The sequence below is a fragment of the Pan troglodytes genome, chromosome 19, assembly GCF_028858775.2.
Source record: "Pan troglodytes isolate AG18354 chromosome 19, NHGRI_mPanTro3-v2.0_pri, whole genome shotgun sequence".
Taxonomy (NCBI): Eukaryota; Metazoa; Chordata; class Mammalia; order Primates; family Hominidae; genus Pan; species Pan troglodytes.
The window spans coordinates 60793361-60810084 of NC_072417.2; the positions used below are offsets into that span (position 1 = coordinate 60793361).

At 48.9% G+C, this 16724-nt stretch overlaps 1 protein-coding gene across 1 annotated transcript; it reads left to right on the forward strand.

The window, feature by feature from the left end:
* Nucleotides 1–1021: 1021 nt before the first annotated feature.
* RCVRN (recoverin) lies at nt 1022–12742 on the forward strand. The gene is made up of 4 exons (XM_009432755.4): nt 1022–1175; nt 2722–3252; nt 9394–9505; nt 12272–12742. The coding sequence occupies exons 2-4, from the start codon at nt 2872–2874 to the stop codon at nt 12379–12381; spliced, it is 603 nt and encodes a 200-aa protein (XP_009431030.1). The 5' UTR covers nt 1022–1175; nt 2722–2871; the 3' UTR covers nt 12382–12742.
* Nucleotides 12743–16724: the final 3982 nt, after the last annotated feature.

The following is a 16724-nucleotide window of genomic DNA, read 5'->3' on the forward strand; positions in this document are numbered from 1 at the left end:
CTCAGAGCAAGGGGCCGAGGCCTCTGACCTCACTCTCCCTCCATCCCCAGGGCTGCCTCAGGGCTGCAAGGAAGCTCTGGAATGAATGCGATTCCAGGGTGTGGCTGGGGCTCCCGTTTGTTTTCAAGGCTAGTGACTGTCCTGTTTCTAACTGCTCTTGAGAATAAATGCACGCTGCAGGATGGTGAAAGCCTAGGAGAGGAAGGACTCCGATTCAGAAGTAATATTCTCACTGGGCGCAGTGGCTCACGCCTGTAATCCCAGCACTTGGGGAGGCCAAAGCAGGCAGATCATGAGGTCAGGAGATCGAGACCGGCCTGACCAACATGGTGAAATCCCATCTCTGCTAAAAACACAAAAATTAGCTGGGCATGGTGGTGAGCGCCTGTAATCCCAGCTACTTGGGAGGCTGAGGCAGGAGAATCGCTTGAACCTGGGAGGCAGAGGTTGCAGTGAGCCGAGATCGTGCCATTGCACTCCAGCCTGGGCGCAGAATGAGGCTCTGTCTAAAACAAAAAACAAAAAACAAACAAAAAAAACCTCACAAAGTGATGGAAAAAAATTAGAAAGTTCACACACACACCCCAATATGCAGGTTTCCTGAGAAATCTCTGAAACTGTACTGGGCAGAGCGGCTGGGAGGGATGAGTCTGCCCCTTGGTGCCTGAACCTCTCGGTCTTTCCAGAGTGACCTGAGGTGGGCCTGGCAGGTGGCTTTCTCCCAGCAGCAGGGACCTACCTTCTGCTGCCACTAGCCTGTTAGTAAGTAGGCTAAAATCCCCACTTTACACTTTGAGATGCAAGGCGGGCGGATCACCTGAGGTCAGGAGTTTACGAGACCAGCCTGACCAATATGGTGAAACCTCGACTCTACTAAAAATACCAAAAAAAAAAAAAATTAGCTGGGCATGGTGGCAGACACCTGTAGTCCCAGCTTCTCATGGGACTGAGACAGGAGAATTGCTTGAAACCAGGAGGTTGCAGTGAGCCAAGATCGTGCTCGGCCTAGGTGACAGAGGGATACTCCGTCTAAAAAAAAACCTGTTTACCTGCCTGGAGACCGTGGGGTTTATTCTTCATTATTCTCACCCCAGGGCAAAAAGAGACAACTCTCCATCCACGGTGGCAAGGCTGGGGTTCTGAGTGTGTCCCCTCGAGCACTGCGTTCCGCTAAGGTAAGTGCACACCCACCCTCCCTTCCTTCTGGGTGACAAGAATCCAGGTGTGCAGCGTCCTCACTAGGTTGCTTCCTCATGCTTGATACTCCCCGCTGAGCTGCACAGACGCGAAGCCTGCCTTTGCACAGCTCCGTCTCTGACCACTCAGTTATTTACCCATTCACTCAGCAAACACGTTTTCTTGCCTGCTCACTCCAAGTCCACTGCAGACGGACACTCTGCAGCCTGCCATGGACCCACAGATAGATTGTGTTTGGCCCACACCGTGTTTTGTTATTTTTTTTTGTTTTTGTTTTTGTTTTGTTTTTTTGAGACGGAGTCTCACACTGTCACCCAGGCTGGAGTGCAATGGTGCAATCTCGGCTCACTGTGACCTCTGCCTCCCGGGTTCAAGCGATTCTCCTGCCTCAGCCTCCCAAGTAGCTGGGATTACAGTCACCTGCCACCATGCCCGGCTAATTTTTTGTATTTTTAGTAGAGACAGGGTTTCACCATGTTGGCCAAGCTGGTCTCGAACTCCTAACCTTGTAATCTCCCTGCTCAGTCTCCCAAATGCTGGGATTACAGACGTGAGCCACCATTAAAATTTTGAATTAATTGCCAAAGTTGAAAAGTGTGGAAATTGCATGAAAAATTCTGATTTTTGGATTTCTCTTGAATAATTAAAAAAAACCCCAAATCTCACCATCCCATGTGACCACGTTCACTGGCAGCCCCTTCCCGAGGTGACACAGGCCTGGCTGCCCCCTGCTGGTCCCTTCAGGCAGTTCACCTTCACTCCCTGTGACTGATGGACAATAACAAAACGAGTGTTTAGCATTAGCCATGTGCCAGTTTCTAAGTGTGTCACACATATTGACTCACATCAGCCTCACAATGACAGTGTGGTAGATGCTATGATGCCCATTTATTCAAGAAAGACTTGCTGGGGGCCCAAGCCTATCAGGTTCTGGCAATGGAAATGCATCCGGGAACAACACAGACAAAATCCCATCCTTCACGGAGCTTTCATTCCGGTGAGGGGACATGCGGCGTGCCGATGATGGTGGGGGTTGTGCTATTATAGATAGAGGGTCAGTATAGGCCTGGCTGAGCAGGTGACATTTAAGCAGAGACATGACTGCAGTGAAGGTTTAGAAGAGTGTCCCAGGTGGAAAGAGGTGAAGAAACAAGCCTGGGACCACACAGCTAGTTAAGTAGCCAAGCTGGGACTTGAACCCATGCTGGCCCCAGAGTCTGTGCTCCTAACCATTGCATTCTAGGGCTTGATGTGAGATGCCAGCCCTGCCCCGAGATGCTCAGAGTTAGTGAGGAAGAGAAACAGGGAACATGGCTGCTGTTAGAGGGCTGGGGCTGGGGGTGCCAGAGGCCCCAGTTCTGAGGGTTCCAACCTCCTGTCCTGTTCTAGTATCGTCCCGGGAGGCCGAGATGAATTGCCTGCCTGCCCTGGGCTCTTTATTTTAATCTCACTAGTGTTCTGGGAGCACCCTCCCGCCCCCGCTCCCGCCCTCCACAAAGCTCCTGGGCCCCTCCTCCCTTCAAGGATTTCGAAGAACTGGTCGCAAATCCTCCTAAGCCACCAGCATCTCGGTCTTCAGCTCACACCAGCCCTGAGCCCCAGCCTGCGGCCAGGGGACCACGCACGTCCCACCCACCCAGCGACTCCCCAGCCGCTGCCCACTCTTCCTCACTCATGGGGAACAGCAAAAGTGGGGCCCTGTCCAAGGAGATCCTGGAGGAGCTGCAGCTGAACACCAAGTTCTCGGAGGAGGAGCTGTGCTCCTGGTACCAGTCCTTCCTGAAGGACTGTCCCACCGGCCGCATCACCCAGCAGCAGTTCCAGAGCATCTACGCCAAGTTCTTCCCCGACACCGACCCCAAGGCCTACGCCCAGCATGTGTTCCGCAGCTTCGATTCCAACCTCGACGGCACCCTGGACTTCAAGGAGTACGTCATCGCCCTGCACATGACCACCGCGGGCAAGACCAACCAGAAGCTGGAGTGGGCCTTCTCCCTCTACGACGTGGACGGTAACGGGACCATCAGCAAGAATGAAGTGCTGGAGATCGTCATGGTCAGTCTCCCCTCTCCCCTTCTGGCTGGGCGGTGCCGGGGTCGCTCCGGGCTGGGGGCCTCCTGCTGCGGCTGCTGCAGAGGGAGTGGATCTGTGGGTGGAGCGGGGGATGCAGGCCACTGGCTCTGAGAGCCTGGTGCTCCGAGATGCTGATATTGATAGAGGGGTGGGCACTTGCCCACAGCTTCGTTGTCTTCCCAGAGCAGAATCTGAGTGTTTCCTAATACAGCCATGTTATGCTTGGCTTCACGATGTTTGGGTCAACAATGGACGATATAGACCACTGTGGTCCCATAAGATCGTAATGGAGCTGAAAAATTCCTATTGCCTAGTGACATCATGGCACAGTTACTTTATTTTTCAAATGCATTTAGTGTAGCCTAAGTGTATCCGTAAAGTCTGTAGTAGTGTACGGTAATGTCCTAGTTCTTCACATTCACTCACTACTCACTCACTGACTCACCCAGAGCAACTCCCAATCCTGCAAGCTCCACTCATGGTAAGTGCCCTAGGCAGGTCTACCATTTTGTATCTTGGTTTTTTATTTTTTATTTTTTTGAGATGGAGTCTCACTCTGTAGCCCAGAGCTGGAGTGCAATAGTGCGATCTTGGCTCACTGCAACCTCTGCCTCCCGAGTTCAAGCAATTCTCCTGTCTCAGCCTCCCGAGTAGCTGGGATTACAGGCGTGCACCACTATGCCCGGCTAATTTTTGTATTTTTAGTAGAGACGGGGTTTCACCATGTTGGTCAGGCTGGTCTCAAACTCCCGACCTCCAGCGATCCGCCAGCCTCAGCCTCCCAAAGTGCTGGGATTTACAGGCATGAGCCACTGTGCCCGGCCCATTTTTTATCTTTATACTGTATTTTTACTGCATGATTTCTATGTTTAGCTATGTTTAGATGCACAAATACTTACCATCGTGTGACAACTGCCTGCAACATTCAGGACAGTCACGTGCTGCACAGGTTTGTAGCCTAGGAGCAAAAGGCTGGACCATGGAGCCCAGGGATGTAGTCGGCTCTACCATCTGTGTTTGTGCGAGGATGCTCTATGATGTTCCCACATAGAACTTGCCTAAAGATGTGTTTCTCGGAATGTATTCCTGTCTCTGAGCGACACGTGACTATATTTACATTTTTTCTTTCTCTCCATCCTTTGTTTCTTCCTTCCTTTATTAAAATGTCCTTTGAAATTTTCAGCAGTACACATTCAAGTTGAATCACTGTTCGTTCTAAACACACAATATGCTTCTAATATAAAGTAGAAAGAGGTCAAAGTTGGGGGCATGAACTCTGAGTTCTAGTCCTCATGTTCTCCCCAGCGCGGGGCGGATCATGGCACCACGCATGAGCCCCCGCTTCCCACGCGCGGCGTGGCTCCCCGGCTCCTGAAAGTTTCACTGTGAGGCGCACAGGCTTCCATATGGTTCCCAACACGCCTTCTCCCCTGTCCATACTGTCCTCCTGTCAGATCCTTTGTTGTGAAAGTAATGGCAAAAACCATAATTACTTTTCCACCAACCTAGTAGGTGTCTTGAAAATGGTTTATCTGATATAAAAGTAACTCATGAAATTTAGAAACCTAGGCAAAAGAGACTAAAAATTGCCTCTAATTCCAACATCCAGGGAAAACTTTTCTTAGTATATCAGTATATACCTTTTCAGTCTTTTACCTGTATAATTTTAAATAATGTTAAAGCTATGACATATTCACATACGATTTTTTATCATACATTTTTCAGTTACTCTTTTATCATGAGTGCTTTCCATATCATTACATATTCTTCCAAAACACTTTTTTTTTTTTCTTCAGACAGAGTTTTGCTCTTGTTGCCCAGGCTGGAGTGCAGTGGCGTGATCTCAGCTCACTGCAACCTCCGCCTCCCAGGTTTGAGCAATTCTCCTGCCTCAGCCTCACGAGTAGCTGGGATTACAGGCACCTGCCCAGCTAATTTTTGTATTTTAGTAGAGACGGGGTTTCACCATGCTGGCCAGGCTGGTCTCGAACTCCTGACCTCAGGTGATCTGCCCGCCTCGGCCTCCCAAAGTGCTGGGATTACAGGCGTGAGCTTCCGCACCCAACCTCTTCCAAAACTCTTTTAATAGCTGCTTGGAATTCTGGCTTATGGAAATGTGGAAATTATTGAACATTCCTATGTTTTTGGACATTAGGTTATTTCCATTTCTTTCCTATTATACCAGTTCTAATTTCCTTCATTTGATTTTTTTTTTTTTTACTTATTCTTTTTCAGTCCCCCTGCCCCTGCCACTTACCTTATTCTTCTAATTCCATTCCTGTTAGTAGAGACTATTGTTTAGATGTTAATAACTTTGTGTGCATTGGCAATCATGCTTTCATTTGCATGATTACAAATGCACAAAAATCTTCCACAGTTATTAGGAGAAATCATAAATAAAACAGCAGAGCATGCAGCTTGTGGTCCATGGGCTTATCCTCAATGCTCAGCTCGGGCCTCCCATTCTGGCAGGCATGTGTCTCTCTCATTGTTATCTTGGCACAGCCTGCAGAGAAAGCTCCCTCGGATTGGCTGTGGGGTCTCTGGGTGGCCTGGGACAGGGACTAAGTCTTCAGAGTGGCATAAACAATGCGGGGCCCAGCAGAAGCCTACAAATTGATACTCATTGAATGAAAGGAGGAGGAAAGGGAGGAGGGGGAAATGAGGGAGGGAGAGAGGGAAGGTAGGAGTCAGGAAGGAAAGAGGGGGAAGCAAGGGGAAGGAAAGAAGGAAGGGAGGGAGGAGAAGGAAAGGAGGAGAGAAAGGAAGAAAGAAGAAAGGAAAGGGAGGGAGGGAGACTCCATCCTCCATCAATGGCTGGGGCTGTGCAAGGTGGCAGAAGGCTCTGCTATTCACCAGATTACAAGTTCATGGGCAGAGCACTGACTGAGGGAGTTAAAAGTGAAGGGTTCTAGTCCCAGCTCTGACTCCAACTAGCAGTGTTGCTGTGGGAAAACCATATAACCTTCCTGGGCCCAGGGTGAGGATTTGATTATTTTTGCAGCCTTTCCTGAGGCTCTGGAGGTCTGTCCCTCCGTGTTGGAAGTGGGGTGGGCAGGCACTCACTGCCAGCTTCTAGCTGGCACACCTGCACATGGTGCCCAAGGCCCTGCACAGATGGATAGGAGTGTAGGAGCCACCTACACTGGCGTCCAGCTCAGGGCTTTGAGTGCTGCCAGCGACGCTGCTGCCCTGGGCTGCTGGCTTTGGCCTCTTTGCTCCTTTATCCAGCACCAGGGGGCTGAAGGGAAACTTCTCAAAGCTGTCGACCTTCCCTCCAGGATAATTTCACAGCCATTATTGCCCCTGCCTGACCTGCTCACAGGTGTCTCCGGGGAGGCAGAACCTCCCAACTCCCACCCAACATACCTGCCTGCCCTCAGCATCCAAGGACCTACTGCCTTGGGTGTCCCCTCTGGACCCAGCCAGTGCTGGTGTTCTTGAGCCACTGGAATCCTAGAAACTTGGAGCTGGAAAGGTGCAGGGAGCCCTCTTGTCCCTTTCCCTGATCTCACAGGTCTGGGGGCACTTCATGCTTCCCCTACATTGCATACCCAACTGCTTTATTAGAGGGGAGGGAGGTGAGAAGGATGGGATCCTTGAGCCCAAAGCTAAGCCTTTTGCTGAATCCATCCTTGAGCAGAAAGTTAAATGAGGGGCTTCCTGTACCATGGGAAGACCTTTGAAAAGTTCTTGTTGATGCCTCCCTGTCCCTCCCCCAGCCTTGGCCAATGCTCTCCAAGGCCTTCCAGTGATAAGGAGGTGAGTGGGCTATGGCACAACACGAGGATACCAATTCTGGAATCAAAATGCCTGGGTTGAAATCTCCACTCTTCTACTTTTAGCTGGGTGACTTCCAGCAAGTTAGTTGTCTCAGTTTCTTCATCCATAAAATGGGACCAATAATACCTTCTTCATAAGGTTATTTTGAAGATTAGGCATAAAAAATGTTTAGAAAAGTGACACCTAGGCCAGGCGTAGCGGCCCATGTCTCTAATCCCAGCACTTTGGGGCGCTAAGGTGAAAGGATTGCTTGAGCTCAGGAGTTTGAGACCAGCATGGGCAACACGGTGAGACCCTGTCTCTACAAAAAATTCAAAAAAACTTGCTGAGCATGGTGGTGTGCACCCGTGGTCCCAGCTACTCAGGAGGCTGAGGTGGGAGGATTGCTTGAGCCCAGCGTGTCGAGGCTGCAGTGAGCCATGATTACACCACTGCACTCCAGCCTGGGTGACATTGCAAGACCCTGTCTCAAAAGAAAAAATAAAAGAAGAAAAGAAGAAAGAAAACAAAAGAAAAGAAGAAAAGAAAAGAAGAGTAACACCTGTTAAGTACTCAACAAATGTTAGCCATTATTGCCATAAGCCAGTCCTACTGAGCAACTGAGGTACAGTGTGAACCCAGAGGAAGAGGTTTACTATTCTAAAACCTCTGGGTAGTAGGGTCTGAAGTAGTCATTCCCAAACTCCAACCTCAGGACTGCCGTAAGATTTTCATCAGGAAGCTTTTTCTTTCTTATTTTCATTTTTTTAAATAAGTGAAATTAATATGTCTACATGGCCAGAAAATCACAGTACAGAAAGGTACAAAATAAGAAGCAAAAGGCTTCTTTGCCTCTTCCCTGAATTCCCTGTCCCTTATGAGGGCCTCAAAAATACAGATGCCCAGGTCCTACCCCCAGGAATTTTGATTCAGTAGATCAGGTCCGCACCTGTACATCTGTATTATAACTGCTGTCTGCTCCCACGGGCTGGTCGGGCACTGACAGAGGGACATTGTGATGGAGGTGACCCAAAGTCCCTGATGTGTCTTCCATGATGGTTGTACCATTTTATATTCCCAGCAACAGGGGACCAGGGTTCCCTTGTCGCCAAACCCTGGCCAACGCCTGTTATTTCTTGTCTTTTTTATTACAGCCATTCTAACAGGCATGAGGTGATATCTCGTTGCGGTATTGATTTATATTTCCCTGGTGATCAGTGATGTTTCTAGATACCTGCTGGCCACTTGCACATCTTCTTTGGAGAAATGTCTATTTGGGTCCTTTGCCCATTTTCTTTCTTTCTTTTTCTTTCTTTTTTTTTCTTTTAGATAGAGTTTTGCTCTTGTCACCCAGGCTGGAGTGCAATGGCGCAATCTTGGCTCACTGCAACCTCCACCTCCCAGGTTCAACCAATTCTCCTGCCTCAGCCTCCCAAGTAGCTGGGACTACAGGCATGCACCACCACGCCCGGCTAATTTTGTATCTTTAGTAGGGATGGGGTTTCACCATGTTGGCCAGGCTGGTCTTAAACTCCTAACCTCAGGTGATCCGCCTGCCTCGGCCTCCCAAAGTGCTGGGATTACAGGTGTGAGCCACCGCTCCCGGCAGCCTTTGCCCATTTCTCAATTGTGTTATTTGTTCTTTTTCTATTGAGTTGTAGGAGTTCCTTATATATTATATATAATGTATATATTATATATAGAGAGAGAGACAGGGTCTTGCTCTGTCACCTAGGCTGGAGTGCAGAGATGCAAAAATGGCTCACTGCAGCCTAGACCTCCTGGGCTCAAGCGATCCTCAGCCTCCCGAGCTGCTGGGACTACAGGCATGCCCACCACCTCCGCTAATTAATTTTCTTTTGTAGAGATGGAGTCTCACTTTGTTGCCCAGGCTGGTCTCAAATTCCTGCCTTCAAGTGATCCTCCTGCCTTGTCCTTCCAAAGTGCTGGGATGAGAGATGTGAGCCACCGCACCTGGCTCCTTATATATTTTTGATATTAACCCCTTATAAGATATATGGTTTGTGAATGTTTTCTCCCATTCCATAAGTTACCTTTTGATTTTGTTCATTGTTTCCTCTGACATGGAGAAGCTCTTTAGTGTGATGCTATCCCGCTTGTTTATTCTGGTTTATGTTGCCTTCGCTTTTGGTGTCATATCCAAAAAATTATCGTCAAGACCAGTGCCAAGAAGCTTTTCCCCTACGTTTTCCTCCAGCAGTTTGACGGTCTGAGGTCTTATGTTTAAGTCTTTAATCCATTTTGAGTAGATTTTTGTGTACAGTGTAAGATGTGGATTTTCCAGGGTTGCCAGCCCCTTAAAGTTCCTCCTAATGAGTTCTTTCTTTCTGTTTGGTACAGGCTATTTTCAAAATGATCACCCCCGAGGACGTGAAGCTCCTTCCAGACGATGAAAACACGCCGGAAAAGCGAGCCGAGAAGATCTGGAAGTACTTCGGAAAGAATGATGATGGTGAATTCCTTTTCCTTCATTGCCTTTGATTTTTCAACCATGGGCTGTTTCCTGGAAATCCCAACAAGATTTATTCTTCTGAGTCACAATGTCCAGGCAGGATGGGGGACACCTCATTCCATTGTGCATTTTCAGAGCTGTTTGAAGGGTTGGACAGGGGAATGGCCTTAAGGGTGAGCAAGAGCCAAAACTGTTTTCTGTGCAATTAGAACAAGAGCAAACTTCAGCTCACCCTAGCTTTGAATTAATATCGAGTCCCAAGTCAGTGGGATCTGTATTTCTATGGTTTTACTTTGGGAAGTTGGTTTGGGTCCTCTGAGAAACACCACCAAGATAGGATTAGATTTAAATGAGATTGCAAGAGATTTATGGGAGGAAAGGCTGAAGAAGGAAAACAGGCTGGGATCGAGAGGAGGCTGGGAAAGCTATCAGACTGCCAAGCAGATCTGACCCCTGGCAGGGAGAGAGGGAAAGAAAGGAAGGTTAGGAAAGAAAGGAAGGTTAGGTAAGTAATGCCTGAGACTGCAGTGCATTCTGAGGAAGTGTTGACAGAGTCGATGGGGTATCCTCAGTGCCCCTGTCAGTCTTGGTGCCCCTGCCCTGTCAGTCAGTGGCTGGAAGCAGCCCTCAGGAAGTGTGATCCTGCATAGTAGGCAGTGATGGACTCCAGCACTCGGCTGCTGGGGCTGTGTGTCTGTGATGCTTACGGCCCGCACAAGAAGGATGCGGTAAAGGAGCTGGTATTAGGCTGGGGCTGCAAACACATATGGCTGGAGGGGCAGGAATGATGAAAACGAGTTATGTGGACAGTCACCTACAAGCAGTGGGGATTGGCAAACAGCAGAGGGTGCACCTCTGGTCTGATGGCTTCCAGCATATTCCATGTGGGGCTATGGAACCCGTGGTTGAGACATCATCTGATTTTTTTTAAGAGAAGCCAGCCATGAAGATTTTTAAAATCCAATGTGTCTCAATTGATAAAACACAGCATGGCCCAAACACATCCAAGGGTCCTGTATTAACCCCTTTGGTGACCTCTGGAGGCAGTCTTCTACCAAGGTTCAAGAAGAAAAAGCTGAGCAGGATGCTAAATAAGGGCAGAGAGAGATGACCCTGCTCCTCCTAATCTGCCAACAAATGATGAAATAAAAGAAGCATGAAGGTCATTGGGGTAGGAGGAACATAGGACACAGAATTTAAGGAGGCGCTTGTTCTCAGGGGTCAACAATGCACTCACAGGACCTGAAAGTGAGCGCCTCCTTAAATTCGCGCCTTGGTACTTTACCCACCTTTCCCTCATCGGCCCTGATTGGCCCCTCACCTTTGAGCACTTTCTCCTCCTTGCACAGACACTGGCTGCCAAGATGCCTTCTTTTGGCACTTTGCCCCACTGGCTCAACTGGCTTCGTGACCTCCCTCTGGGTCTGTTCATGTGTCGAGCCCTGTGTTCTGCTTTTTGCTCATCTGAAAACCTCCCTGGTGAACATCCCGGGAGGGGATGATGTCAGAAGCCCCGAGGTCGACGTGTTACTCCTGTTCGTGATGTGTTGTACGTGTTTCCACGCGGCGCATCTGGAGACAATGCCTCAGGGCAGAGTCAGGCTTTGATGGTGGGAGTTTCAAGCTCTCTGTGAGCTCTCTGTGGGGTGGCTGGGATGTTAAAACCCAAATTTTACCACCCAGACTTGTGGAGGAAGCCATCCTGGATCCTAACCCAGAAGGGATTAAAGGTATCCAAAAGGCCCAGAGCATAAGTCAGAAATCACATTCAGTTCAGCAAAGCTTTGTTGAGCACCGACTCTGTGCTAGGCACTGTGAACATACAACAGAAAGGAGCATCTGTCTCATGCTAGAGGTATTTCTGCGTGTGACTGCCTTCCCCGCCAGATTAACAGTTTCCCAGGGAGGGACTTCATCTCACTCTCTTCTATTGTACACCCCGCCTCCGCTCCCTGTGGTGGCCTTGGCTCCAAGCACAGTGGCATCTGGGCTCAGGACCATGCATTTAACTGGACTGATCTGAATACAGTTAGCCACCTGATTAAAAACACCGGAAAACCAAGTGTGGCCGCAACAAGGCTGTCTCTCAGTCCTGATCCCAAATAAGGAGGCAGATGAGACTAGGGGACGCAGGGATGGATGCATAGGAAGGGATCATGGCGGAGTTGTCAGCCAGGAATCATGGGGCTGCCTGTGTGCTGCAGGTGCCAAAGAGACCTCTCTGCAAGCCACACTCCCCCTGGCATGATCTCACTGGGCCCTTCACTTCTCACTCCTGTTTCTGGAGGGATGTTGTTCCCTGCTTCTCAGCTGAGACTCTGGGCCTGACATCCAGATTGTTTTGCTATGCTCAGACCCCCAGAAGCTCCTCCTGAACTTGATCCTTGAAACTTGAGCTACTATAGAAAATGGAATAACAATTAATAGTTATTAATTATTGAAGTATTTAATAACCAGCAAGGCAGGGGCACCAGCCAATCGGAAGAGACACATAGCACAAGACTGGCATCTTGGGGGCCCCCCCAGTGCCAGTCATTCACCGCTCTTTGCTGGTCTCCAGGGAGCTCCAAGGGTCATGGGAAAGGAGGTGGGTATCTGGACTGGGGTGGGGGAATATTGAATACTCAGGGCCACTGAGTATTTAATATTCTCGTAATAGATACATTCACACTGGGGATACTGGCTAGATGTCAGCCTCATTGCAGCTCACTTGGCTATCAATCCTGACTGTTTTATGTACGTATACATTTTTTTCCCAATGCACAGATAAACTTACAGAGAAAGAATTCATTGAGGGGACACTGGCCAATAAGGAAATTCTGCGACTGATCCAGTTTGAGCCTCAAAAAGTGAAGGAAAAGATGAAGAACGCCTGATGCCAACTGTTCAGCTGTCCTCCCTCCACCTACCACTCACATGACACCCGTGAGCGCCTGCACACACACACACACATGCACACACACACACATGCACACATCCACCCCAGGGCCAAGAGAAAGGCCTGCACATAAGCCCACAGCACAGCTCCCTGCCAAACTGAAGCATCTGTAGTGACTCACGGGGGGTCTTCAGCATTCCCTCCCATCATGCCCGGTCCCACCCCTCCCTCTGTCCACCAGCCCATGGCCCTGTGCTAATCCCAGGATTAGGCCATAGGAGTCCTAAGTGTCACCCTGCTGTAAGCTCCTTTGTGGAGTGCTGGGTAAGCAGTTTCCAATAAACGCAAGCTGAGCTGGGCACGTGGCTGCTGGTCATCCTTCAACTGGAAAAGGAAATGATTTCTATCAGTCACACCTCAAAGACAAGGCTGTGTTGCGATGGCAGACCTAGGCTGGGCTGCTTTGGTGCAGAATGAGTCTAACGCGGTCCTGCTGTCATGGAGCTCATGGTCCAGAAGGGACAATGAACCTGGAAGGAGCCATGACCAGTGGCCCAGGTTACCACGGAAATGTGCAGAGCACCAGGGGAGGACACAGTGGAAGGGGCTGACTTGTCAGGGGGGATCAGGGACCACATCCCTGACGAAGGGAGATTTAAATTCAGACCCACTGCACACGAGGTGGGGGACGGGGTCTGGGTGGGGAAGTCTCAAACAGAAGGTGGCCAACACAGAGCCGCTGAGGCATGAACGACCATCTCGAGTTCCAGGAGAAGGTCAGGGTGGCTGGAGGGTAGAAGGAGGAGGGAGAGCAAAGTGTGAGCTGAATCTAAAAGGTAGGTGGGGGCTGGACCACGCAAAGCCCTCCCTGCAGCCTGTGGTAAGCACTTGGGGGCTCACCATGGGGACAGCGGTGCCACTGTGGAGTTGGAAGTAGAAGGGGTTTATGTTTGTAAGAGAAGTCCCCAGCAGGCTAAAATAAGTCAGAGAGGAGCGACTGGGGGCTCCCTGGGGTCAGGGAGCCTGATGAATAAGCTTTTGCAGCCACTCAGATGGCCTGGGCCAGGGGAAAGGCAATGGGATGGAGAGGACCAGACCCAGTGAGGACACATTTAGGAGGTAGCATCCACCTGGCTGGCTGAGGGGGCAGGAGGAGAGAAGGCAGGAATGGCAGCCAGGCCTGTAGCTTGGGCAGTGGGTGAATAGCAATGCCATCTATGGAGATGAGAAATACAGAGAGTCTTTGGGGTTTCAGGGAACAATGATGAATTCAGCTTCAATATAGTACGAGGTGAAGGCAGAGCCATAGATGGCCCTAAAGCCCCTTGTTTTAGAGACAAGGAAAAGGAGTCCCAATGACAGGAAGCAGCTTGCCCAAGGGCAGCCAGCTGATGAGCAGAGGTCAGGCAAGGGCTACCCACCGGCCCCCAACTGCCTCCTCAAAACTCCAGGGCCTGGGATACCCAGGAACTCCATCAGTGCATTCTCCAAGATCCCTGGATTTGTTGCTTTGAAGGCCCATTTATTCTCCAGCCTCAAGTTCCAAGATGAGGTCAGAAAAATGCACGGATACCCTGGATTCTTGACTGACCTGTCTGCAACCTCTTGAGGCTGGGGAGTCTCTAGTTGCTGGTATTGTGGTGATGCCTCCAGACCCCACTTTAGCCACAGAGATGACACAATCACCACTGCCAAAGAGCACTCCTCTGTGTGGAGAGCAAACGTGAGAATAAACACTTATGAACCGTGCACCATGCTAGACTCTGCCATCATTATCTCATTGATGGAGATGTTATTATCTGCACAATACAGATGAGGATACTGAGGGCAGGAAGTATGAGTAGGAGTTGGTACTTAAACTGGAGTCCCTTTGATTACACCAGATTTCTCCTATAATTTTGACCTGGACACAGCAGGATAGAGAACTCTAGGATTGCACAATGTCAGAGATGGAAAGGGGAAGGAGGCTACAAGGCATGAGTCCAGAGGTTCTGGGAGGAGAAGGATTATTACTAGAATCATCTCCCAAGGCATTCTCCCATGTAGACATAGTGGGCTATATAGAAGCCAGTTCAGTGGGAGATAAAAGACCCTGTGGGTCCAGTCCAGAGTGTTCTAGGAATATAACCAAAGGACTCAATGCTCTTTCCACCACACTCCATAAATGAATCTGGTTTCTTGGAGGATGAGGCTGGGGGCTTTTCACTTCTCTCTGAGGTCAGGCTATCATTGTCACTTGAGTCTAAAAGGACAGACACTGCATAATCAGGTCCTTGCTGGTTTGTGGTTCAATGGGAGAGCCAAAGAGTGAAAACCTAATTAGTACCTCTTTTTTTAGCTTAGGGTGGAAGGACCACTTGGGCTGAGATTCTCTGCAGCTGTATGACACTTTGTGGAAAATAAAGCATGAAGTTCAACTTGGCCACAGGGAAGAGGAGGTGGAGATAGTGATGAGCTATGTCATCAAGACTCTTCCAGATGCAAAAGGTAGATGACCTGGCACAAATTATTGTGGCACAAATAGAAATTGCTTGGCTCTTATAGCTGAAATTCTAGGAGTAGGGCTAGCTTCAGGTATGGCTTAATCCAGGGGCTCCAACAATGTCCCAGAGTTCATTTCTTCCTCTCCTGGTTCTGGCTTCTGCTGTCACCACCATTCTCAGACAGGTTCTTCCCATGCTGTCAGGACAGTCACCAGCAGATCCAGGCTGCCTTCTTCACGGTTCCAATTTCAGCAGAAAAGAGAAAATGCTTTCTCTTAAGAGTCCCAGCCAAAGTGTCAGGATTGCTTCTCACTGTCTCTGGTTAGTTATATGCCCATGCCTGACTCAATATCTGATGCCAGAAGGATGTACTGCTCTGCTTGGCCAGCAGATTTTTATGCCCATCCTTGAACTGAGGATAGAGTCAGGACAACTCAAGTTCCGTGGACTGAGTAGGAGATGAGTGGTTTTTCCAAGAGGAAAATTGGGGTACTATAAGAAGGGCAGATTCTAAAAATAGATGTCTATTATAGAGACCTTGGGGAAGTCATTTCCCGTCTCTAGATCCCTGACTCCTCAAGTACATGTAAATTCAAGGGCAGAAATGGGTCTCATTAAGAGCAGTAATCCAAACTGCCCCAGCTTCTGTTGCCACCTGCCCACATAAGATCCCAGCCCCTTGTACAGTGTCTCTTGGGCATTTCTAGCATCTCCAGGAGGTGTCCCACACAGATTCACCCATAGATCCCTTAGTGCCAGGTGCCATTGCTGCCCCCAAGTACTATGTTCCTAATCACAGGCAAGACCACAGTGCTCCTAATGTACCCAAGCTGTGTGCTGATCTGTTGAGGAGCCTTCTAGGTTAGAGTCTATCAGAACAGCCCCATGGGAAGTAGCATGTGTCATGGAAACAGCTTTTGTCATTGCCTCCTGGAAACAGCTCTCCTAGCTTTTGTCTGAAGCTTCTCTTCTCTCACCAGGCTCAGACTCTGACCATGGAGCCAAGTGGGGTCAGCTGCCGTACTGCTGTCCACTTCACTCCCATTTCTGCCCCTTAATGGTTATATAAACTCATCAGACAAGCCCAGAAATGTCTGTGTCTCAGGCTCTTAGGCTCCAGCTGGATGACCACTCCTTAAAAAATAAAACTGGGCCAGCCACACCTACATTGCCTGTCACTTAAGAGTTGTGAGAATCAGTTGAGTCTGTGCTTGTGGAAGAATTTCTGAGCTCTAAATGCTACATAGGAGAAAGACTCGGTTTATTTGGACTTCGGCAAGGTATTGTCAGTTTCCAGAGGAGGGTTCACCTCCTTCCCCTCTGCCTCAGTTCCAATGTTCTCAACCTTGGTCCCATATTAAAGTCACACAGGTGGCGTTGATTCCAAAGCATGGGCAGCAAAAGAAAAACAAATAGATACATTGGACTTCAACAAAATTTAAAACTTTTCTACATAAAAGGGCACTATCAAGAGGGCAAAAAGACAATCTACAGAATGAGAGAAAATATTTGCAAATAATATATCAGATAAGGTATCCATATTCAGAATGCATAAAGAATTCCTGCAACTCAACAACAAAAAACAAACAATCCAATTGAAAAATGGGCCAAGAATTGAATAGATATTTTTCTAAAGAAGACTCACAAAGGACTAATCAGCAGGCACATAAAAAGATGCTCGACATCATTAGTCATTCCGGAAACACAAATCAAAACCACAATGAGATACCATTTCACAGCCATTAGGAATGGTTATCATAAAAAAATAGAAAATAAATGTTGGTAAAGGCCATGGAGCATTTGGAATCCTCATGCATTGCTGGTGGGAATATAAAATGGCACAGCTGTTGGGGAAAAT

What these genes read in the sequence shown, in the direction of transcription:
- RCVRN (XM_009432755.4), top strand. Translation starts at nt 2,872, where the DNA reads ATGGGGAACAGCAAAAGTGGGGCCCTGTCCAAGGAGATCCTGGAGGAG. An exon ending in AAGTGCTGGAGATCGTCATG is followed by an intron (nt 3,253 to 9,393) that starts GTCAGTCTCCCC and finishes TGTTTGGTACAG; the next exon opens with GCTATTTTCAAAATGATCAC. An exon ending in CTTCGGAAAGAATGATGATG is followed by an intron (nt 9,506 to 12,271) that starts GTGAATTCCTTT and finishes CCCAATGCACAG; the next exon opens with ATAAACTTACAGAGAAAGAA.